Here is a 25,675-nt window from a genome sequence, read left to right as displayed (position 1 = left end):
ACCCCGTCTGAGATATTCTTTGGATTTAACCACCATCTAAGGGATTGGATTACATCTGATGGCAGAAATATAGAACGATAAGCCATAATCATCAACATTAACAGAAGCCGTGGTGTCAAGAGGCCTGTTGTCGTCTTTCTGGGCAGTACAATCCATATACAGATCATGAATGACAGCAAGTTCCTTTCCATGGCCCAAATAAAAGGGTACATTCAAACATTTTATTTTTGGCCCAAGTACACACTAGACCTCCCGTGGACAAGGGGATGCCCCTGTACATGTGGAAAATTGCATATGAACCTTATGTCCATGCAGGAAAACAAAACTGAAGCATGCTAAACTGCTAATGTGACCTGACTCATGGACCAGACTGGTGCACGTACCAAGTAGGAAGCTCCTATATCTGTCCGCCATTCAGATGAGCGCACACAGCCAGTCATGGCCGCAATTTGTGTATGCGACTTGTCCGCAAAGTTCAGCATTTGTCTAAACTTAGCCTAAAAGTGGAAATTGTCCCAGTAAAAGCAAAAGGTCTCATCAGTTTCCCTTCACTATAAGGCTTTGTAATTGACTGTACCAGACCTGCACAGAAATGTTGGACTAAAGGAGGGTTTATGCTAAAGGCTCGCCCTTGGGCTTGTGCACACACTGCAGATTTATTGCATTTTTTTTTTCTTTGATCACAATATCTGAAGGGTTTCGGGTTACCAGCAAAGTGGAGGCTGAAGGCTCCTGCATACGATACTTATTTTTGACTTGAGCATGTCAATTCTTTCAGCATCTTTGTTGCAGATTTCACACATAATGGGTGGGGGAAATTATTTTTTCAACAAAAACTCATGGGGGTGGGGTGGGGGGGGGAATAAACGAAAAAGAAAACCTTCATCCTCCAATCATCTGCCTAAATAAAATTCCAAGTCAATCAGATTGGGAACGCAGCGCCATATAGTGCTCTACAGCGGTCATGTGCCATTTACAAAGACCTGAATGTTGCCTATTTTTATTGCAGGTAATAATTAATCCGAATCAGGAAGTTGCAGAATCCGACTACACCAACAACGTGATGAAGTGTCGATGTAGATATGATGGCCAGCGTGTCTGGATGTACAACTGTCATATAGGTAGGTGCCCGTATCGGTCGCCGGCTGGCAGCCATGCCCTGGTGTGCCTCCATACATTACATGGACACATTTACGGACCGGTCTGTCTTTTCTTTCAGGTGGCTCTTACAGCACAGAGACAGAAGAGAAGTTTGACCAATTTAGTGGGCTCATAAACAATCAGCTGTCGGCCCGGTAGGAATGACACAGATGCAGTCATGTCTTCTACATCCAGGAGAGAAGAGGAATACATGCTCATGCCTTCCAGATGGGCCTTTTGGGGGGGTGGGAGGTCTGCAGCTTGTGGCACCTGCAAAGTGTGAGGCACGTGGCAAATTTTGGCTAATTTTACATTCCCTGGTACAAACAGAGGTAACCCAGATCGATCACCGGTGTGAACCAACTTTTCCTGACGTCACTCCGATCCCCTGTGTGTCACTATACAGATATACGATGTATACATGTCACATAGTCATAGGATCTCCAGGCCAGTACGCTGGGTGCAGGACTACCACAATTCTTCCAGAAAGACATTACAGGAAATTCCACTTGATCTAGGGCCTGAGAATGTGACAGACAAGTACTGTAGCAGCAGATTTACCGTCTGCTGGATTTATCTTCTTTGCTGCAAGGCCAGCAAAGTCTCTGCACTGCAGTGTGGTACTAGTCAGCAGCCATGACGGCGTGAAACATGGACCATCAGGATCTCTCTCGCTCTCCTTACTGGGACCATTACATCCACACTTCATGGGCTCCCACTTGGTACTTACGGTGCTATAAACTCTACCAATGGGTCTCCCAGCACTTTGCCGATTTCCAGATCATGGTTACAAGTCCTTCATTGCCAGACCTGTGCCTATGTTGTAGCAGTGACCTGTAGAGCTAGACGTCAGTGTCTGTACTGTACTCACATGGGCCAGAAAATGACCAACCTTCTCCCTCTCAACACTACCAGCTGCCATCATTTAAAAAAAGAGCACAGTGTCCACTCAAATATATACTATCCTTTCTGTGTATGTCTAGGAATAAATAATAACTTATTATTTACTCTTGCTTTTCATCACTTAATAACCCATCAGCATGCTTCAATCACTGAGTCGCTATAGCAGGAATCAGGATGCCATGTTGCTTTCCCCGGCACTGATGAAGGGGGAAATAAACTTGGTTGTGAATATGTGTATTATTTCCAACAGACGAGGATGGACATTTATAAAACAACAACAAAACCCGATAACCAGGAGGAGTTATTACCGTCACACGCTGTAGGTTACCAGACAATATGGCCGCGACATGGTTTTGCATTGCAACTGGTTTTATTAAACATTTAAAACAAGTGAACATTGAGGTATTGCTGCTTTAAGGCATCTGGAATGGAAGACTAGACCCCCCCCCCAACACCCCCACCCCCCCCCCCCCCCCCCCCCCCGGCTGCCGGCTTCTGACACAGATTTATGGGATAATGGACTCATCTGCTTAATCAAAAACAAACAACAACTTGTCTTTAAACATCTGGTTGGGCTAGAACAAAAACAAACAAACATGTTGCCCCCTAGGTATCAAAAAGCAGTGGGGCAATTTAGTGGCTAGACCCCCTAGAGCATCCATGCCATTCTGGGAGGTATTCTGTCCCAAGTAGAAAAAAAACTGAGGTCGAAGCAAAATAATATTAGCACCTTAAAAAGTAAGAACCCCAAAATCTGTTCTCTGGAACTAACCTCACCCAAATACCAAAAAAAAAAAAAAAAACCCCAAAAACACCCACAACATTCTCTGTGCAGCTGGAGAAGAGACGCCCCTCTCTGCAGAAATCACCCACCACAAGGCGACCTAGATGAGCCAGCAGTGCACATGTGGCTAGCACATGCAGGTCCTCAGCCGGCTAGGTTTGGCCTTCCTCTAGCACAAATTCTGCCGACATTTTTGGCATTGCCAGCGCTTGGTACACCATTCTTCTTGCCACAGTTGTGTCAGTTCTTGGTCTTTCCTTACGAGGCTGCATGAACGCTGCAAGAGAGGAACACCATGGATACACATAAGAGGAGGCACTCTGTAATAAGACATTTCCATAAATGTAGACCAGTCACCAGAATTCAAAACACAAGCCACATACTTCATAAAATAAATCGTAGACCTGATGAGGCAGAGGCACTTACTTTGAAAATCCATGTCAGATTGGCTGACAGTAAAGAGGTTGTCTTGTCAAAAACTGATAAAATTGCAAAGTTCTTGTAAAAACAAGCACCTTTCTTATTATTGTTAATTTATAAAATTGTTTACTGCATGTTGCCTAGGTTACCGACCACAGTGGTGTCCAGTCTTATAAAGAACTTGTAAGCGCTGCGCTTCTTGCCTAATACAGCTTGTAAGCGCTGCTCTGAAGCTTCCGCAGGTACGGTGCGCTCCGGGAGACAAGATGAGACAACCCCTTTTGGATTGGCATCTTAGGAGTCCAGCTATTGAGCGAGAGTCCAATGTATTAAGCCTTCGCCTAACTGGCTTGTACTGAGCAGTGGAAGATCTCAGCAGGGAGGAGGGACACTGAGGAACTGTAATTTAGGCTGGGTAGGTAGACCGTTTGTAAACTTTCATAAAAGGATTAAGCCACAGAGATGAGAATCAAAGAAAGTAAGTGCACCAACCTCATCAGCTGTAAACCATTTACTAATGCATACAGTTTGCATTGTGAAGTCTGGCGACAGATCCACTTGTAGGGTGCGTGCACATGTTCAGGATTCATAGCAGAAAGATCTGCTGCAAATACTGATGTGTTGGCAGGAAAACCACTGCGTAAAATACACACAGTTTGCAGCTGAGGGCTGACCCATAAGAGTTTCCCCAGCAAAGATAATGCGGAGCAGGACGACTTTTTCGTCTTCTCCACCAGGAGCTTCATTCTTACATATAAGAGTTTGTTGATCTTTTAGAGAAGAATCTTGGCGATCCTCAGCTCTGTTTAAGGAGACTAAACATATAGCAATTTTTTTTTTTAATTTAATGCAATTAGTATGGGATTTTCTGAAAAAGGCAATAGGCAGACAGCAGAAAGTCATGTATCAGACACGGATTTAATTCATGCGTGTGATGACGTTACTATAAAAACTTCCAGTGATTCAGCATCTGAAAGATGTGGAATCAGTGTGACTTCAAGGGCATTTCCACCAGTGCCACCACGTCCCAGTCCTCTTATCAGATCTAGAGAGGAGTTTTCACCCAGCTTTTCTAAGATGTTAAAAAGAAAAAAAAAGTGAATGGATTGGCCATGACTTGTTAATTTATCCACAGAATGAATGGGAATCTGCCTGGGACAGAGCTCACCTACAACAAGAGCGGAGCACATACTGAATCATTTAGTCAGAAGCATTTAGGAGCTGTGCATGCCGGCCAGAAGTAGTCTGGGCAGGAAGGAATTAATTACTACATCCAACACATCATCACTAATTCTTATTGCACTTTACTTAACCCATTCTTCACGGGATTTCAGGGAGCGATGGTCGCTGAATATGAATTTGCCATATTCGTGGCATATTGCTACACTATTCGCGCCTAATTCATGTTTGATGATCGATTCGGAACATATTCGGTCATTTCTACTCCCATAGACTCTAATGTAGTTCGGCGAATATTGCAAAAATATTCGCCACCGATCGTAATCGGAACTGAACTTTGAAAAATTCGCTCAACTGTACTGATAACTACATGGTTCTCCTCAGGAAGATGGGGATTCACGATGATGGGCAATAGCCCAAACCTATACAGGCTTCTCTAAGCAAAAGTTGTCTGAAGAAACCAAGTCATGAAGCCCAGCCAGAAAAAAAAAAATTCAATAGGAAGAGCCGTATTAAAAAAAAAAAAAAGTTATTCAGAAATATAACTCAGGCAGGGATTACATGGCAATGTTAGGACTGGCCGACAGCTCGTGACCGCTGCATAGAAATACATGGTCATGGTTGGGATTGGAGAACCTACGGCAAAGTCCGAGCTTTGCGTTGTGATCCTCGTCCATCTGACTGCTCCCTAAGGAAACGTTTCAGCTGTCATCCACATACTAAACTTCAGTAAAAGTAGATGTTTTTTGACATGCGAAGTACCATGAGCATTTCCCAAAAGGCATAAAATCTTGAAGCGCCACATCACTCGCAGAGGAGGTACTATTTCAGGCATCTGCAGAACATTGACATGTGGTGCTGTTCACGGTAACGTTTTCATGCATTCATCGTAGATAAGAAAAGCGGCAAACGGCCAAAACCTAAGTAGTAACATATGCGACTATAACACTGATGCCCCAAACTGTGTCCATGCTGGGAATTATTAGCTTACTGTACCGATTAAAGGTGGAGGAGGATTACTCCGGTCTCTTCTGGTTACACACTTTGTAATACAATCACACACCAAGTCCAGGAAGCAAAAATCAGGCCCCAAATAATTATACAGGTATTCCAGAAAACAAATCATAACAACAAGTAAACTTTATACTCTATTATAAAGCAAAGGGGACTTGTTACCAGGTCGGAAGTGGCCAGTTTTTGCTCCCCTGAGTATATAGGCCTTGATTCTTCAATTTGGTGTTAAAAATTTTTGCGACTTTTCAAAAGTTTTTGTGAGTGACGAGAGGTTGTGGAAACATTTTAGGATATACTCTTTTCCTCACCTACTCTTTCATAAGCCCGGTACTTGGACTGGCGGCTGCCTTGAGACAGAGGGCGGAATTTCATAGCTGGGTGCTTCTGGCAGGAGGCGGCAAAGGCTGGAACAGAAGGCAAATGTTACATGTAGAATTGCATGCAGGAGCAAGATTAACACTAAAAAAGCAAAAAAAAAAAAAAAAAATATGATAAAATAGCTCCTAAGCAAGGCCATAATTACCATTTTCGTGATATATTACTAAAATGATATTTGAAGAATAAACATAGCTTAGGGGACTACTTACTGATCGCTAGGGAACCCTGGTAAGGTCTGGGTCACATTAGCGTATAACATGGTATGCAATATGCTAATAGCCCTCGGTTCCATCTCTGCTCTGTGCTCCGATCCTCTCAGTGGAGAGAATGGCAGCACAGCTGTGGAGGAGACGGAGAAAGTACCGTAATTTCTCCATCTCCTCTGCTGCCGGTGTCCGCGGGAATCGCACTGCACTCAGGTGACATCCGAGTACAATGTGATGGTTCACATGCACCCATAGACTTGTATGGACCAATGCGAACCAATTCTCGCAGCATGCTGCGATTGTTTTCACGTGCCGAATCTGCATGAGAAAATATTCACAGATGTGCACTGCCCCATAGATTAAGAGCCGAGTGTAATCCACTTTATCGTATTGCACTAGTCCCATTTATTCACTTGTGAGTGAGCCCGGATTCAGACCCGATCCTGCACGGAGCAGCGGTGCATATGTCCAACCTCCACTCCATCTATTGACTATGGAACTGCTGGAAATAACAGTGCCGCAATGGGTTTTCTCCAGTGGACACAGGCAGACTAGACTGGGGATATATCTTTTCATTCTTGGAATATGCGTTTAATGGCTGAACAATTTATGGTACCAAAAACTCTTCTATTGTAAAAAAGTCTTTCAGACAACGCTTCCTGGGAAAGAGAATGAAAATTAACTCTCCCAGAAAGAAGAGGACTCCATTGACACATAAGTGGGGTGTCTAGAAGAAACCCTAAACAATATAAGCCATAAATGCTTCTGAAAATATGCAACACCAATCCGAGTCCAAACAACCATTCAAGATGGTGCAAGAATGGCTGCCCTTTATGGTAGCTGGGCATCCTGCTGGGCGCTGTATGGGTGCAGGAATACACATGGCCTTGATTTACTTAAGAAATCAACTAGATGTAATTTACAACATTGATGAAAACTTTTCATACTTGATAGCTGAATCTAATGGGATTGCAATGTAACCACCCAAACACGAAGACCACAATTTGGACATCCGTCTGTATGACCCCAGCTCAGGATCGTGGATCTGGTGCTTACACCAGCATATGGATAAGCCCGCAGGTGGCCAGCTTTTCTCTGTCCTATTATTTCACATCAAGTGCAGGAATAGAAACTGGTTATTAAGTCTACTATTAAAGAAAAAAACACCACAAACATTAAAACTTAACTGCTGTGCCATCTGTTCCTACATATCAGTCATACAGACAGGCAGTTACTGGGGTTTCCCATAAATACCAAGAACGGACAACAGAAGAAACATGGCCGAGTATATACTCCTAGCCCTCACCCCATTCCCTATAATGGAGAACATATGTACGGTACACACTTCCCAAATTAGGGAACAATGTACATAATAAACCCATTACAGACTTGATCTGAAGTGCGCCCATATTACGAGACTGAGGTCAAGCTCTACCCACGGCACCAGATTTACATCTCAGGAGCCTGTAGGTGCAGACTGTCTGGCAGCTTAGACTCTGCCCAACAAGAATCCACACCTTTAGGTTACGTCTAGATGTCGAGGAAACGCCATGGATTTGTGGGGTGGATTGCACCCAGCGAATCCATACCAGTTACCAGTAGAAGATATAGGAACCAGGTTTTGAAGACTTCATCTAGAAAAGAGACCGCACTTTCTGCAGCCTTCCTCATCTCACCCATTGTGGCCTCTGTTCAGCACTGTAAGGTGGCCAGATGTACGTTAACAAGCAGCCAGCCATCTTTTCCTGACACCCCTATACAAAAATGATCGCTTTTTTGCTACAATGGCGCTAACGTTAGCAATAGAGGTCTATGCACAGCAAACGCATCCATTCGCTGTGCGTTAGACCTAACATACCCGAAAACGCATTTGAGGGTGCATCACAAAGTAACGCATCATCGCTGACGCATGCCGATTTTGACATGTGTTAGGATAATGTAAGTCTAAGGGGGGGGGGGGTTTAACAGATCCGGTACATTGCGTTAGTGCCGCTAAGTAACGGATTGCCCTAACGCAATGTGAACCTAGCCTTAGGCCTCATTCACATGTTGGATTTTATCATACGCGGGGAGGAGGGAAATCGGACTGATTATTCTGATGAGAGTTTGATCAGAGTGTGATACGAACATCAGATTATTTTCGTTCAGTGAGAAACAAAAAAAAAATAAAAAAAAAATTCTGCATTCTGACAGTCCGTGAAAATCGGACCGCTCTGAGATGTCAGAGTGTGCTAAGATTTTTTTCACGGACCCACTGACTTGTGTCTGACCACTTGATCTAAGAGGAAAGGAAAAAAAAAAAAAAAAAAAAAAAAAAAGGGAAAAATAAGTTCCATCTGTGAAAAACACATAGCACTTGTATGCAAAAATTGGACATCTGAATGAGGCTTTAGTGTGGGCTTCTCACAGGCAGTTTCATCTCCCACCATATAATTTCAGCTTATCATACACACTGCTATTGACATCCACGACTGACCACCTATCGCTAAGCAGTGGCCCGTCTATGGATAAAATTTGCAGAACAGAAAAACCCCAACATTGTGAGTGACACAATATCCATAAGAGTGCCAGGTAATGCGCCTCTGGGCACTGCTGGGCTCCCTCATTCCTCAGCATTCACGTCAAAATGACAACTCACCTTCCTCAGGGCTAGAAAATATTCCCAGGGCATGAGCGTCATCAACAAACTCCAAGCAGAAGCCTTTGTCTCTGCAAAGCAGGAAAAAAAAAAAAATATATAACACTGGCTGCTTTCCATAAAAGCCCTCATTTAATGGCATTAACAAGGATTGATGATAGGAACAAATTGTGCAATAAGATTCCTAGAAATTATCTGACGGCCATTAAACTGCTTACTGCATAAAATCACAGTTTCATAAATCTCGAAAAAAAAAAAGAAATAAACTTGCAGCCTTTCTATAAAATGCAAAAGCTAGTCCTAAATATCCCGGGTTCAGTAGTACAGATCATTATTGCTGGCAATATCCCGCCATTCCAGCAGGCCATACTTCTGTCCCAGCCTTACTCCTTAGTGTTGCATTCTCTCTCCGCTCTACCGCTGCACTTGTTTTTGAAGAATGCATGAACGTTTCGCTGAACCATCGCTCATGTGGCCAGTCACAGACAATTCTGCATCGACTCTAAGGGCTTGTTCACACTTTGCTTTTTTTGCTGCGGATTTTTCAACTGCGGATTTGGAAAAACCGCAGTGCAAAACCGCTGCGGTTTTCACTGCAGATTTTCCTGTGGTTTCTTCTGCGGATTCCTCTGCGGTTTTTCAACAGCACTTTCCTATTGGTGCATGTTGAAAACCGCAGCGGAATCCCCAGAAAGAAGTGACATGCTCCTTTTTTTCCGCAGCAATTCCGCGCGTTTTTTTCCAGGATTTTCTGCAATGTGGGCACAGCGGTTTTTGTTTTCCATAGGGTAACATTGTACTGTACCCTGCATGGAAAACTGCTGCGGATCCGCAGCGTCAAAAACGCTGCGGATCCGCAGCAAAAAACGCAAAGTGTGAACATAGCCTTAACAGGCAATTGAGTGAACTGCTCTAGCTAGATAAAAGGGCTTTACCCTTACTAATTGTGACACTTTTGTAGAAAGTTCTCTGTAACTCACACATTAGATTAGACTAACCTAATGGCTTCCCTAATCGGTGTAGCTAGGGTACCCCCTGTGACCGAGGCCTTTACTAGATCCCTGAAAAGGAAACATGGACCAACTTTTCCTCCACTGAATTGTCACTGCTAAGTATTCTACTAGAGCTGGACTAACATCTAGCATGTGTAGTTTTTTAAGATCATAAAAAAGGATGGATGAATAATCTGGCATCTATGAAACTTTGCGACCACTTTCGGTCTGGTCTTAAAAACAACCCCATCTTCAAAATTCTGTGGAAACAGATGGTTAACTGATGGCTGAAAACCTTGGCTGACAATCTATCCAATGGTTCACAAGGGGGTTCAGTTAAACCTACTAGAACTAAGTTCAAATCCCAGAAAGGCATCATCGGACTCGGGATTGGTCTGGACCCATCAAAAGCGCCAATCTAGTTATAGTTAAATTATAGTTGTACAATGCCCCTAGGGCCAAAATCTGGACTTTAAAGAGTGCTCGTAGATATACTCAAATATTCAAAAAAGTTTAGGATCACCCAGAAAATTGTGGTTTCCATGAAAACTCATACTTTTATCAAATGAGTTGCCAAATGAATTAAAAATCTAGTCCAGATATTGACAAGGTTGAAATTTTTTATTTTATTTCACATCATGTTATCCTTCAAGGTTTGCTTTCGTTACAGAATGCTCCCTTTGCAGCAATTACAGCGTTGCAGACCTTTGGCATTCTAGCAGTTAATTTGCTGAGGTTATCTGGAGAAATTTCACCCCATGCTTCCAGAAGCCTCTCCCACAAGTTGGTTGGCTTGATGGACACTTTTTGCGTACCATACAGTCAATATATAGCTTCTCTAATCAGCCAAACTGTTTTCAGCTGTGCTAACCAACTTGCACAAGGGTTGTCAAGGGTATTCTAACCATCCATTAGCCTTCTTACACAGTTAGCAAACACAAAGTACCATAAGAACACTGGAGTGATGGTTGTTGGAAATGGGCCTCTATACACCTAAGAAGATATTGCATTACAAACCAGACGTTTGCAGCTAGAATAGTCATTTACCACATTAACAATGTATAGAGTATATTTCTGATTCATTTAATGTTAGCTTCATTGGAAAAAACTGTGCTTTTCTTTCAAAAATAAGGAAATTTCTAAGTGACCCTAAACTTTAGAACGGTAGTGCAATTCCTCTAGAAAGGCCCAGTTTCAAACCTAATATTCTTTATTTATATAGCACCATTAATTCCATGGTGCTGTACATGAGAAAGGGGTTACGTACAGTTATAGATATCGTTTACAGTGAACAAATTTACGACAAACTGGTACAGAGGGGAGAAGACCCTGTCCTTGCTGACTTACATTTTATGGCATGAATTGGTATTTCACTACTCTAGCAATAAATACATACATCCCTCTTCAGTAGTCACTAGTTTTCTGCTTTACAGCAAAGTAGATAAATTCAGGATAAAGTCTCTGAGTCAATAGCGCCCTTTCAAATCCCAGGCCGTCAAATGAAGGCCTGTTTTGTCGATGGAAAACTGGACCCGGACTGAGCAGATCTGGGATTTCTGGCAGGATCCATGGATCGGATAAGGACATTATTCTTATCCATGAAAGCCAGGGTCTCGAGCCAGAACAGGGCTATTAGAATTACTCTAGCCTGTTCCTCCCTGACCTTCCTCAGAACTATTGGAATAATCTTTAACGGAGGAAAAGCATAGGACCGGTCAAAGTCCCAGGGAATCTGAAAAGCATCTACTGAGTGGCCTTTTCTTGCCTACCAGCAAGTCCTGATGGGAGTTGTCTGGAATGTAATTGAGCCCACTGGAGTGCATGAAGACAAAGTCCCTAGCTGCTGTTACTAAGGCCAATACCTTGCCTATCTTTTCTTCTGGTAGGAAACAGGTCTGATTCACAGAGGCCAAAATAAAACCTAAAAAGATTGAACTCTCAATGGCTCCAGTTTAGGACTTTTTTTAGGTTTAGAAGACAACCTAACTTTTCCAGGACAGCCCTGACTCTTACAAGCAGACAGTTGCAGTGTTCTTTCGACCTGCCCACTACCAGGAAATTGTCAAAGTATGGAACTATTAGTGTATCTTGTTCCCGAAGATGCGCAGTCACTTCCACTATGATTTTCATAAAAACCCACGAAGCAATGGGCAGCCCGAACAGTAGTGCTCTGAACTGGTAAGGCCACTCAGACATTCCTGATCTTTCGCATAGATTGGAACATGGTAATAAGCATCCTTAAGTTCTAGCACACACATGTAGCAAGCTGGAAATAGCATCTTTATAGCAGATTTTATAGACTCCACCTTGAAGGGAAATTTGTTTAACCCCTTCAGATTCACTATAGTTCTGAAGGTGTCATCTGGTTTCTTGATCAAAAAGAGGGAATAAAATCCCCTGCCTTGTTCTTCCTCTAGCACGTCTGTGAGGACCTGCTTCTGCACTAAGCTCAGAACCTTCGCTTTCAGGGATAACTGCTCCTCGCAAGAACTTCTGAACGATGGTACTCTGAAGGTTTGCAGAGGACCACTCCTGAATTTCAGTCTCAAGCCTGCTTCTAGGTTCCAGTACCCAAGGATCAGGCACTGGATGAAGTTTTCTCTCAAGCAGGCAGGAAGAGGGAAACTCCTACCTGGGGAAAACGCGTCACTTGGGACGATTTTCTTGGCCCTGATGTGTGGGCTTCCAAACATGAAACCTTTATTATTCGCACTTTTACCCTTCCACTTCCCCCGAAAGGACCTCCTATATTCTGGGATAGACATGGCAGGAAATACTTTCATTTTATCCTCCGCCTTGTCTAAGATATAATCCAGAGTTTATCCAAAGAGAAATTCCGCATCGCATGGGATTGAACACAGCTTGGTTTTGGACTGAACGTCTCGCGGCCAGCTTTTAAAGCCATAGTGTTCTATGGGCAGCATTGGAGAGGCTTGCTGACATGGTCGCCAGTCTCATCAACGGGAGATTAGCCAGACACTTTTCTCTGGAGACATTATCTTTAAATTTGACCCCTTAGTTGCTGCAACAAGATCATAGTTTTGGCCATACAAATGGCATTTGCGCTGGCTTTACTGCACCCGCCGAAGACTCACAGTTCAGCTTCAAATATCCATCACCTTCCTACCCAGGGGGTCCTTTAGTAAGCCCATATCCTCAAAGGGAGTACATTTTCTGGACAATTTGGCTACATCTATTTTAGGGATTTTATTCCATATGGCAGATTCCTCTTCATCAAAGGGGTATCTTCTTTTAGAGTATGAGGGTAATGGACTTTTCTGTTTTTTTCCCCATTCCCTATTAAGGAGAATCTGAATCTTCTCATTAATGGGAAACGTGTGTCTTCTGCTCTAATCTGATGAACATGATATCTTGAAATCGATCTGGGGGTTTTAGTATCTAAGACACCCATGGTTGCGCTCTCACTGCTTTAACTAACTTATCCATGTCTTCTATGGGAACACGCCTACCCACCCCATCACTATCAGAGGATGACGAAGAATCATCTGATCCACTTTTGTCTTCGGATCTTATAGCTTCATCTGAAATCAGTCAGAAGTCGCCCGGACCTTTTCTTCCTTCTATCACTTTCCTTCTGAAAAGCGTCTTAATGGAATCCTTAATATCTGCCCTGATTAAAGATTTTAAATCCATGGTGAAGTTGGGGGATTCTTCATAGATGGTTTCCTGTATTCAATCTGGACAGACTTTTCTGGTGTGAACCAGGTAACTTATTCCTTCATAGCGCGTACTCCTTATTTTGGAGTTTGGAGCTACACTTTAGGCCTTTCCTAGTAATTAAGCACACACAAAAAAATACCCATTTAACATTGTGAACTTTTACGCAGATCTCTCACCATTCTGACGTTCAGTCTAAGGTACTGGAATAGGAGGCTGGATCAAATAACATGATTTTTCTCCCCTGGGGCAGTGGATTCACAACCTGCTCTGTTCTTCTGGCTGATCTTACTGCCGCTTCTGTCATTTGTGGATGCTGCGTCCACTCGGACGCAGTCGTTGCGGTTGATCCTCCATATTACCAACCGAATACGAGTCGGAGCAAACCTGCTGTCTGGCGGTCAGACCTCAGTAGAAATGAGAGACCAGCCACACCAACTCCTCCAGCACCACCTCCTCCGGACCCTCCTGGAAGGGGTTTCTTCATATTTCTGGGTCAGACCTCTCCAGAATGCTCGACCTCAGGGCGCCCAATCATGGGCAGACCCTATTTTTTGTGGCCGCTTACATATATTCAGGCGCAATCTTCATCGGGGAGCTCAGCTTTGAAATCCACTAGTCAGCGAGCGGCGCACCTTGCACACGCACACACCAGGGTGACCTGAGTCTCAGGCGTGCTTGACATCAGGGCACAACAATCAAGAACGCCCAGCATATGCAGTCTGGAACGACTAGGCGGCCGGCAGACATTGGAAAAAGAGGTCTCCGCCTACACGCGTCCACACACCTGCACCAATCTCTTGGACCGGCGGTACAGCTTCCAGGACTCGCCGATGCTACAGGAAAGCATTCCCCCAGTAACCAGCCAAACCTGGATAAGTCTCTTCTCTTTGTTTCTAGTACCATTCTTATGTCCCACCTAAGGTCCCCCTTGGACAGGGAACCCAACTGATGTGGGGGTACAGATACCACCCTTTTATTTAGTAGGTTTCCAGTCCTTTTTGGGCAGATCCCCTCTCTCAGGAGATCCTTTCATGGGGGAATGGGAAAGTGCTTGTTCTAGTAAATGCTTCCATTACCCATGAAACAAATGGGAATCATCTTTTCTTAGCACTTTAAGTGGTGCCATTGTCCCTGGACATATATTAATTTAAGCTGGTGTGAATCCATTCGCAAGACGCAGTCCATCAGCCATGTCAGTGACCTGTGGCAACTGACTGAGCCCCAAGACCCAACTCCTACCTCCCAGCTCCTCTTGATTAGCCGGCCCCTGGTGCTACGTTATCGTTGCAGTGTGACCAACATGTGACATCGTGTCAGGCCAGCTAATCATAAGAGGAGCCGGGATGCCGTCAGATAAGAGGGGGTTCTCTGGACTCCCAGTCAGCGGACACAGATTATTGATGTGGCCAATGGATCGGGTCCTGCAAATGGACTTGCTACAACTCTAATGTTAGATTAACAAGTGGATTTTACTACTCCTTGTCAAAGGGGTGTTCCCCCACACAGTCTAATACGGTCATGGTCAAAAGTGCGTAGAAGCGCTGTAATAGCGCGAAACGACCGTCGTCAGCACCTGCTACTGCACACTCCTGTCCTCACTCTCCCGGCCATGACATTTTAATCATTATTGAATAAAGAATGGAATTTTAAGGATCGGTGAGTGCTATCCATCTTTTTCTCTACTATGAAGTTCATTACCATACTTTTACTGTACTGGTTGCTAAAGAAAGCTATCCATGTCATTATCAAGAAAAATAAAATCCTGATCAACAACATTACCTGTATTCCTTAAAGTGCTCCATGAGATCCTCAGCACTGAGCTCAGGGGAGAAACTATATACTTCAATAATGTGTCCATATTTCCCACGATCCACTTGAACTTCGGAAAATTCTGAAAAATCTCCCTGAAGAGGTTGTATATAGACGTCCTTCTCACAAACGTTAGCATGTATCTAGTGGAAGCAAAGGCAAAAAAACAAACAAACAAACAAAACAAAGATTAAGAGGCATACATATGAATATCCTCCTGAACTTCTTCATAGTCAGCACTGGGTGGCACCATCTAACCTACATTGTCGCGGTATTATAAAGCGTGTGCGCTTTACAAAATCCTATGTTACTGGAGCGATTTATTTTTAGTGCTGAGGGGCTCAGAGAGGAGCCCAAAACCACAATATTTCCCTCGGTCACCAATACCCTGGACATTTGTAGTCAGGGACTTGCTTGTCAGACTGGTTACAACAATTAAAACACATTCAGATGTTTGATAGCTATAGCGGACGCCGCATTCCCCAAGGAGCACCTAAATGTAACTTACTTGTAAAATTCTATTAAGGAAAATACATTTTTAAAACTTATTAGCAGAGTCCGCAACAGGCGGGAAGATGCACCACAGAGTTTACCCTTTTACCCGTGACTTAAAATCTGCAGTCAAAGTCTATGGCATTTCCAAAAAAAAAAAAAAAAAAAAGGAAAGTACCATAGATTGAAGATTTTTGAAAAAGCTATTCTCCAGTGTTTCCCCCCAAAATAAGCCCTAGCAGGGTTGATAGGATTTTTTGAGTATGCTTGAAATACCAAGGATTGTCTGTCTGCTGTCTCTAACATCATGTCCTCCCTCTACCTGAAACTGAACCTCTCCAAAACGGAACTTCTTGTGTTTCTCCCTTCTACTAACCTCTCTCTTCCCAACATCAAAATTACCCTGGAGGGTTCAACCATAACTCCCAAGCAGCATGTCCGCTGTCTTGGGGTCACATTCGACACCGAACTTTCCTTTACTCCCTATATCCGATCACTCACTCGCTCCTGTCACCTGCATCTTAAAAACATCTCCAGAATCCGACCTTTTCTCACCTTTGAAACTGCTAAGACGCTTACTGTCGCTCTTATTCATTCTCGTCTGGACTACTGCAACTCTCTTCTGATCGGTCTCCCTCTTACCAAACATCCAAGCTCTCGCCACCTCCTGTTGCCTCCAGCTCAAAAATATTTCCAGAATCCGTCCTTTCCTCAGCCCTCACACTACCAAAATGCTTGTGCATGCCCTAATCCTCTCCCACCTCGACTATTGCAACATCCTCCTCTGTGGCCTACCTTCTAACACTCTCGCACCCCTCCAGTCTGTCCTTAACTCTGCTGCCCGACTAATTAATCTCTCTCCTCGCTACACTCCTGCTTCCCCTCTTTGTAAATCCCTTCACTGGCTCCCAATTTCTCAGCGTATCCAGTTTAAACTACTAACACTGACCTACAAAGCCATCCATAACCTTTCTCCTCCATATATTTCCACACTAATCTCTCAATATCTTCCCTCACGTAATCTCCAGTCCTCCCAAGACCTCCTTCTCTCCTCCACGCTTATTCGCTCCTCACCCGATCAACTCCAAGACTTCACCCGAATATCCCCCATCCTCTGGAATTCTGTGCCCCAACACGTCCGGTTATCCACTACTTTTGGATCCTTCAAAAGAAACCTGAAAGCCCATCTCTTCAAAGAAGCTTACAGCCTGTAAAGACCACACGGCCACCTCAACACCATCGGAGCTACTGCAACCCCCGACCTACTGTCTCCTTCCCCATAATCCTGTAGAATGTAAGCCCGCAAGGGCAGGGTCCTCTTCCCTCTGTACCATTCTGTCATTGTGAGTTTTGTTTACTGTAAGTGATATTTGTATAATAATAATAATAAATTTCTCCTCTCCAATCCATCTTGAATGCGGCAGCCAGGGTCATATTTCTGCCTAACCGCTTCACCGATGCCTCCATCTTGTGCCAGTCATTACACTGGCTACCCATTCGCTACAGGGTCCAGTATAAACTCATCTCTCTCACTCACAAAGCCCTCCACAGTTCTGCACCGCCTTGTATCTCCTCTCTCATCTCTGTCTATCGCCCTACACGTGCCCTCCGCTCTACAAATGACCTAAGACTAACATCCCCCGTAATCCGAACCTCGCACCTCCGTCTCCAAGACTTCTCTCGTGCTGCGCCAACTCTCTGGAATGCACTTTCCCAGACGATCAGACTGATACCTAGCCCCGACCTATTCAAGAGCGCTTTAAAAACCCATCTCTTCAAACAAGCCTACCACATCAACTACTCAGTAAACTAACTTTGCCCTGTTCCCTCCTTCCAAATATTATTCTGAATCTGCACCCTACTATTCATCTGTCTCCACACCCTCCATGCACATAACTGCACTTGATACTTGACTATTGCACTTAAACACACGGGCTGATGACCGGATCATGCAGCTTTTTATGAAAATCCCTATTTATTATAATTGCCAGGCCTGAAATAACGAGCACTTTTCACCTATTGTGTCCCCCCATTTCCTTGTAGATTGTAAGCTTGTGAGCAGGGACCTCACTCCTAATGTCACTGTTTAAATTGTCTTAACTTGTACTGAATTTGTCTGTATATGGCCCCGCTTAATTGTAAAGTGCTGCGGAATATGTTGGCGCTATATAAATAAAAATTATTATAATTATTAATATACAGTGGGTACGGAAAGTATTCAGACCCCTTTAAATTTTTCACTCTTTCATTGCAGCCATTTGGCAAATTCAAAAAAGTTCATTTTTTTCTCATTAATGTACACTCTGCACCCCATCTTGACTGAAAAAAAAAAGAAATTTAGAAATTTTTGCAAATTTATTAAAAAAGAAAAACTGAAATATCACATGGTCATAATTATTCAGCCCCTTTGCTCAGTATTGAGTAGAAGCACCTTTTGAGCTAGTACAGCCATGAGTCTTCTTGGGAATGATGCAACAAGTTTTTCACACCTGGATTTGGGGATCCTCTGCCATTCTTCCTTGCAGATCATCTCCAGTTCCGTCAGGTTGGATGGTGAACATTGGTGGACAGCCATTTTCAGGTCTCTGCAGAGATGCTCAATTTGTATAGATTGTGAGCCCTCGCAGGCAGGGTCCTCTCTCCGCCTGTACCAATCGTGACTTGTATTGTTTAACCCCTTAATCCCATATGACATACTATCCCGTCGAGGTGACCTGTGACTTAATTCCCAGTGACGGGATAGTGCGTCATATGACTATCGCAGCTGACATCCGGCAGTATGTGCCAGGAGCGGTTACAGACCCCCCCGGCACATTAACCCCCGAAACACTGCGATCAAACATGATCGCAGCGTTTCGGGGGCATAGGGAAGCATCGCGCATGGAGGGGGCTCCCTGCGTGCTTCCCTGAGACCCTCGGTACAAGGCGATGTGCTCACCTTGTACCGAGCGTCACCTCCCTGCAGTTCCCGGATCCAAAATGGCCGTGGGGCTACTTCCGGGTTCTGCAGGGAGGCGGCTTACCAGCGCCTGCTCAAAGCAGGCGCTGGTAAGCCTGCAGCCCTACTTGTCAGATCGCTGATCTGACACAGTGCTGTGCAAAGTGTCAGATCAGCGATCTGACCCTATAGTGTGATGCCCCCCGGGACAACGGTATAAAGTTAAAAAAAAACACATATATTTAGATATGAAAAAAAATAAATAAAAATGTTCCCATAAATTTATCTAAAAAATTACACATATTTAGTATTGCACCGTCCGTAACGACCCGACCTATAAAACTCTCACTAGTTAACCCCTTCAGTAACCGCCGTAAAAAAAAAAAAGAAAAAAAAAAAAGAGGCAAAAAACGCTTTATCATCATACCACCGAACAAAAAGTGGAATAACGCGCGATCAAAAAGACGACTATAAATAACCATGGTACCGCTGAAAACGTCATCTTGTCCTGCAAAAAACGAGCCGCCATACAGCATCATCAGCAAAAAATAAATAAAAGTTACAGTCCTCAGAATAAAGCGATGCAAAAATAATTTTTTTTTCTATAAAAGTTTTTTTTATCGTATAAATGCGCCAAAACATAAAATAAGATATAAATGAGGTATTGCTGTAATCGTTCTGACCCGAAGAATAAAACTGCTTTATCAATTATACCAGACGTGGAACGGTATAAACGCCCCCAACCCCCCCAAAAGAAATTTACAAATAGATGGTTTTTGGTCATTCTGCCTCACAAAAATTGGAATAAAAAGCGATCAAAAAATGTCACGTGCCCGAAAATGTTACCAATAAAAACAGCAACTCGTCCTGCAAAAAACAAGACCTCGCATGACTCTGTGGACCAAAATATGGAAAAATTATAGCTCTCAAAATGTGGAGACGCAAAAACTATTTTTTGCAATAAAAAGCGTCTTTTAGTGTGTGACGGCTGCCAAACATAAAAATCCGCTAGAAAACCCGCTATAAAAGTAAATCAAACCCCCCTTCATCACCCCCTTAGTTAGGGAAAAATAATAAAATGTAAAAAATGTATTTATTTCCATTTTCCCATTAGGGTTAGGGCTAAAGTTAGGGTTTGGATTACATTTACAGTTGGGATTAGGGGTGTGGTTAGGGTTATGGTTGGGATTAGGGGTGTGTCAGGGTTAGGGTTTCAGTTATAATTGGGGGGTTTCCACTGTTTAGGCACAACAGGGCTCTCCAAACGCGACATGGCGTCCGATCTCAATTCCAGCCTATTCTGCATTGAAAAAGTAAAACAGTGCTCCTTCCCTTCCGAGCTCTCCCGAGTGCCCAAACAGGGGTTTACCCCAACTTATGGGGTATCAGCGTACTCAGGACAAATTGGACAACAACTTTAGGGGTCCAATTTCTCTTGTTACCCTTGGGAAAGAAAAACTGGGGGGGGGGGGGGGGGGGCTAAAAAACATTTGTGTGGGAAAAAAATTATTTTTTATTTTCACGGCTCTGCGTTATAAACTGTAGTGAAACACTTGGGGGTTCAAAGTTCTCACAACACATCTAGATGAGTTCCTTGGGGGGTCTAGATTCCAATATGGGGTCACTTGTGGGGGGTTTCTACTGTTTAAGTACATTAGGGGCTCTGCAAACACAATGTGACGCCTGCAGACCAATCCATCCAAGTCTGCATTCCAAATGGCGCTCCTTCCCTTCGGAGCTCTGCCATGCGCCCAAATGGTGGTTCCCCCCACATATGGGGTATCAGTGTACTCAGAACAAATTGGACAACAACTTTTGGGGTCCAATTTCTCCTGTTACCCTTTGGAAAATACAAAGCTGGGGGCGAAAAGATCATTTTTGTGAAAAAATATGATTTTTTATTTTTACGACTCTGCATTATAAACTTCTGTGAAGCACTTGGTTGGTCAAAGTGCTCACCACACATCTAGATAAGTTCCTTAGGGGGTCTACTTTCCAAAATGGTGTCACTTGTGGGGGGTTTCAATGTTTAGGCACATCAGGGGCTCTCCAAACACAACATGGCATCCCATCTCAATTCCAATCAATTTTGCATTAAAAAGTCAAATGGCGCTCCTTCCCTTCCGAGCTCTGCCATGCGCCCAAACAGTGGTTTACCCCAACATATGGGGTATCGGCGTACTCATTACAAATTGTACAACAACTTTTAGGGTCCATTTTCTCCTGTTACCCTTGGTAAAATAAAACAAATTGGAGCTGAATTAAATTTTTTGTGAAAAAAAGTTAAAAATTTCATTTTTTTTTTTTAAACATTCCCAAAATTCCTGTGAAACACCTGAAGGGTTAATAAACTTCTTGAATGCGGTTTTGAGCACCTTGAAGGGTGCAGTTTTTAGAATGGTGTCACACTTGGTTATTTTCTATCATGTAGACCCCTCAAAATGACTTCAAATGTGATGTGGTCCCTAAAAAATGGTGTTGTAAAAATGAGAAATTGCTGGTCAACTTTTAACCCTTATAACTCCCTAACAAAAAAAAGTTGGTTCCAAAATTGTGCTGATGTAAAGTAGACATGTGGGAAATGTTACTTATTAAAGTATTTTGTGTGACATAATAATTAAAAGTTGGAAAATTGTGAAATTTTCAAAATTTTCGCCAAATTTCCGTTTTTTCTTCTTCTTCACAAAAACGCAGGTAATATCAAATAAATTTTACCACTACCATGAAGTACAATATGTCTCGAGAAAACAGTGTCAGAATCATCAGGATCCATTGAAGCGTTCCAGAGTTATAACCTCATAAAGGGACAGTGGTCAGAATTGTAAAAATTGGCCCAGTCATTAACGTGCAAACCACCCTCGGGGCTTAAGATTATTGTACTTGTTTTTACTATGTAGACCCCTCCTCACATGTAAAGCACCATGGAATAAATGCCGCCATGATAATAAAAATAATAAACTGGGTTTAGGTGAGGGCTCTGGCTTGGTCAGTCAGGAATGGTCACAGAGTTGTTCTGAAGCCACTCCTTTGTTATTTTAGCTGTGTGCTTAGGATCATTGTCTTATTGGAAGGTGAACCTTCGGCCAAGTCTGTGGTCCAGAGCTCTCTGGGAGAGGTTTTCATCCAGGATATCTCTGTATTTGGCCGCATTCATGTTTCCTTCAATGAAAACCAGTCGTCCTGTCCCTGCAGCTGAAAAACACCCCCATAGCATGATGCTGCCACCACCATGTTTCACTGTTGGGATTGTATTGGGCAGGTGATGAGCAGTGCCTGGTTTTCTCCACACATACCGCTTAGAATTAATCACCAAAAAGGTCTATATTTGTCTCATCAGACCAGACAATCTTATTTCTCATAGTCTGGGAGTCCTTCATGTGTTTTTTTTAGCAAACTCTGCGGCTTTCATATGTTTTGCACTGAGGAGAGGCTTCCATTGGGCCACTCTGCCATAACTGGTGGAGGGCTGCAGTGATAGTTGACCTTGTGGAACTTTCTCCATCTCCCTACTGCATCTGTGGAGCTCAGCCACAGTGATCTTAGGGTTCTTCTTTACCTCTCTCACCAAGGCTTTTCTCCCACGATTGCTCAGTTTGGCTGGACGGCCAGGTCTAGGAAGACTTCTGTGGTCCCAAACTTCTTCCATTTAAGGATTATGCAGTCCACGGTGTTCTTAGGAACCTTGAGTACTGCAGAAATTCTGTTGTAACCTTGGCCAGATGTGTGCCTTGCCACAATTCTGTCTCTGAGCTCCTTGGCCAGTTCCTTTGACCTCATGATTCTCATTTGGTCTGACATGCACTGTGAGCTGTGAGATCTTATATAGACAGGTGTGTGACTTTCCAAATCAAGTCCTATCAGTTTAATTAAACACACCTGGCCTCCAATGAAGGAGTAGAACCATCTCAAGGAGGATCACAAGGAAATGGACAGTGTGACTTAAATATGAGTGTCTGAGCAAAGGGACTGAATACTTATGTCCATGCGATATTTCAGTTTCTTTTTTATTAAAATTTGCATTTGAAAAAATGAACTTTTTTGAATTTACCAAATGACTGCAATGAAACAGTGAAAAATTTAAAGAGGTCTGAATACTTTCCGTACCCACTGTAAACCTTACTCCAAAAATACCTTTATTATGGCTGACATCCTGAACAAACAGTATTATCCATGAGGGGGTCAGGTCAGGGGACTTGCAGTTGGGCCGAGATATGTGATAGTAACAGAATGTAATATTCAGTCATGTGAATAAGGGCCAACATCTAAAAAGGCAGTGTCCTGCTTATTCATTTAAACACCGTACGTAGTTGGGAGTGCACGTTATCTAAGAAATCAGCCTCAAACTTTACCTTTAGTTATATACCCGATACCATGTCTAGAGGCTCCATGGGTGTCTGATCACTAGTGTGTGCTGCCTTAGGCTCTGTGCACAAGATGCGGATTTAGTGCGGATCCGCAGCGTTTTTTTTCCACGCAGAAACGCTGCAGATCCGCACTGTGATGTACAGTATAATGTTAGTCTATGGGGAAAAAAAGCTGTGCACATGGTGCAGAAAAATCAGTGCGGAATTGCTGCGGATTTCAAAGAAGTGCATGTCACTTCTTTTGTGCGGTTCTGCAGCAGTTCAGCACCCCTCCATAATAGAAATCCGCATTGGGACAAACTGCATTGGGACAATCCGCATTGGGACAAACTGCATTGGGACAATCCGCATTGGGACAAACTGCAGAAAATCCGCACAAATTCCGCATCAATTCGGCATAAAAACCGCGCACAATCCGCATAAAACAGCGGCAAATCCACACCTGCGGATTCTGCAAGGAGACGTGGATTTTGTGCAGAAAATTCTGCACCTCTTTTCTTACGTGTAGCGTTATACATTACATTAACCCTCAAAATAACAGGTAATGTTGTCATCACTCACCTCCACCATGAGCTGCTCCATCATCTTCTGTTCTTCATCATCTTGTACTGTCTGCTTGCTTTCCTGAACACGGTTCTCTGCGGACTCCTCTTCTATACAGTGGGGCGTTTCGGATTCCCAATTACTCCTGGACTGAAATTCATAAGATGACTCGACCAGGGGGGGCATCGCTCCATAGTCGGCCTCCTCTTGCGGCTCCATCCCGATATTGGCCTCCTCCTGTACCTCTACATTCATCTCTTTCTCATCCTTAACCATCTCTGTCATCTCTCCCCGCTCTTGAGGCAGTGCAGGTATTATTGCCTCCTCCTTAGGCTCCGCTGGCATCCACACTTTCTCCTGAGTCTCACCTGACAACTCTGCCTTCTTATGAGCCATTGTATGCCTCCCTTTATCTTCACGAGTCACTGCTCTCATTTCTGTCTCCTCCTGAACCATCATCACTATCTCTGCCTGCTCCTGACTCACTAGTGGTATGAATGCCTCCTCCCGAGGCTCCACTGGCATCTCAGCCTCCTCGTTATCCACCTCCTTCCTCCAGTTTTCTTCATGTCCCTCTGCCCTCACCTCCTTATCCTCCTGTTCCACCACTTTCATCTCATGCAAATCCTTAGTTATTGAACTTAGCTGTGCCGCCTTCTCTTCCCTCTGTGATCTCTCAATTCCTCTCATCTCAGATACCACTTGGTCATCTACAGATCTCACCGACGACCCCCAAGCCTGTTCCTCGACCACATAATCTTGTCTCATATCCAAGTCACTTGGTCCTCCTGCAGAGACTGCTGCCACTACCTGACCAGGTCTTCTATCCTTACCTTCATTTTCATTAAGTTTCTGGCATATTACCAAGTGATCTTGTCTTGCACTAGCACTGTCCTCCATCTTTCCTGCAATCTTCTCCTGAACCCCTTGGCGCTCTGTCTCACACTGAACCTCCTCTTGTCCCTCCGGCATCTCTTGGCTGCTTGCACTCAACTCTGCCTCTGACACTTTTTTGCTCTGCAACAGCTCGCCATCTTCATTGTGCACACACTGCCCATTTTCTGGTGCTTTGATCTGCCCTTGGCCCTTTACATGACCCTTCCTATGCTCCCCTCTGCCTCTTGCCCCGTGCTTTCCTCCAGCTGCATAAGGGTCTCTGTCTGGTTTCTTATCCTTGCGCTTCCACCAGTTTTGCCTTCCCCGGCCAGACTCCCATTTTCTGCTGGGTGAGGCTGAACTCCAAAATCGGTCACGATTTTCATCCCGAGATCTGGTCCTGGATTCTCCATTCTCTTGAGATCGCCTGCAGGAATAGTATATACACACACACAACTTATATACATGGTGCCGTGCTAATTTTACCAATGTTTAACACACTTTACGTCCTCCATGGTGAACCCATGTGAGGGATTGTATTTTGCCTTCTGAACTGTTATTGGAACATTTTTGTACAGAAAGCTTTGATTACTTTTTATTGCATTTTTCAGGGGGAAATGTAATGCAGTTCTGGGAGCTATGAATTTTTTTATTTCTTTGTGAAGTTCATTTTAATTAATTTTATATTGTGATAGATGGGCATTTTTTTTTTTTTACTGACATGGCAACACAAAATGTGCTTATTTTCTTTTTGTGGATTGGAAAAAAAAAAAAAAAAAAAAAAATTAGGTTCCTAAGGGACCTAAACCTGCAATCGTTTGGCTGCTTATACTACAACCCCTGGCAAAAATTATGGAATCACCGGCCATGGAGGATGTTCATTCAGTGGTTTCATTTTGTAGAAAAAAAAGCAGATTACAGACATGGCACAAAACTAAAGTAATTTCAGATGGCAACTTTCTGGCTTTAAGAAACACTAAAAGAAATCAAGAACAAAAAAATGTGGTACTCAGTAATGGTTACTTTTTTAACCAAGCATAGGAGAAAAAAAATTATGGAATCATTCAATTCTGAGGAAAAAATTATGGAATCATGAAAAACAAACAAACAAAACACTCCAACGCATCACTAGTATTTACTTGCACCACCTCTCTGGCTTTTATAACAGCTTGCAGTCTCTGAGGCATGGACTTAATGAGTGTCACACAGGACTCTTCATCAATCTGGCTCCACCTTTCTCTGATTGCTGTGGCCAGATCAGCTTTGCAGGTTGGAGCCTTGTCATGGACCATTTTCTTCAACTTCCACCAAAGATTGT

General features: G+C 43.5%; 2 protein-coding genes across 3 annotated transcripts in view; one reads left to right on the top strand and one right to left on the bottom strand.

The window, feature by feature from the left end:
- The window catches only part of LOXL2 (lysyl oxidase like 2), a 66,657-nt gene extending 64,221 nt beyond the window's left edge, over nt 1-2,436 (top strand). Inside the window, exons 14-15 of one of the 2 annotated variants that reach the window (XM_077262821.1) lie at nt 1,010-1,121; nt 1,220-2,436. In XM_077262821.1, coding sequence (XP_077118936.1) covers nt 1,010-1,121; nt 1,220-1,299 — 192 coding nt within the window. In that variant the 3' untranslated portion in view covers nt 1,300-2,436. The remainder of the gene's footprint in view (nt 1-1,009; nt 1,122-1,219) is intronic. The other variant, XM_077262823.1, reaches the window with a different exon arrangement.
- LOC143774867 (uncharacterized) overlaps nt 2,398-25,675 on the bottom strand; it is a 93,099-nt gene continuing 69,821 nt past the window's right edge. Inside the window, exons 5-9 of the mRNA XM_077262638.1 lie at nt 23,500-24,784; nt 15,115-15,287; nt 8,663-8,733; nt 5,749-5,844; nt 2,398-3,104 (exon numbers count right to left, since the gene is read on the bottom strand). Coding sequence (XP_077118753.1) covers nt 2,980-3,104; nt 5,749-5,844; nt 8,663-8,733; nt 15,115-15,287; nt 23,500-24,784 — 1,750 coding nt within the window. The 3' untranslated portion in view covers nt 2,398-2,979. The remainder of the gene's footprint in view (nt 3,105-5,748; nt 5,845-8,662; nt 8,734-15,114; nt 15,288-23,499; nt 24,785-25,675) is intronic.

The sequence above is a fragment of the Ranitomeya variabilis genome, chromosome 5 (assembly GCF_051348905.1).
Source record: "Ranitomeya variabilis isolate aRanVar5 chromosome 5, aRanVar5.hap1, whole genome shotgun sequence".
NCBI lineage: Eukaryota > Metazoa > Chordata > Amphibia > Anura > Dendrobatidae > Ranitomeya > Ranitomeya variabilis.
The sequence above is the reverse complement of the archived record's forward strand: the minus strand, read 5'-3'. Positions and strand labels throughout refer to the sequence as shown.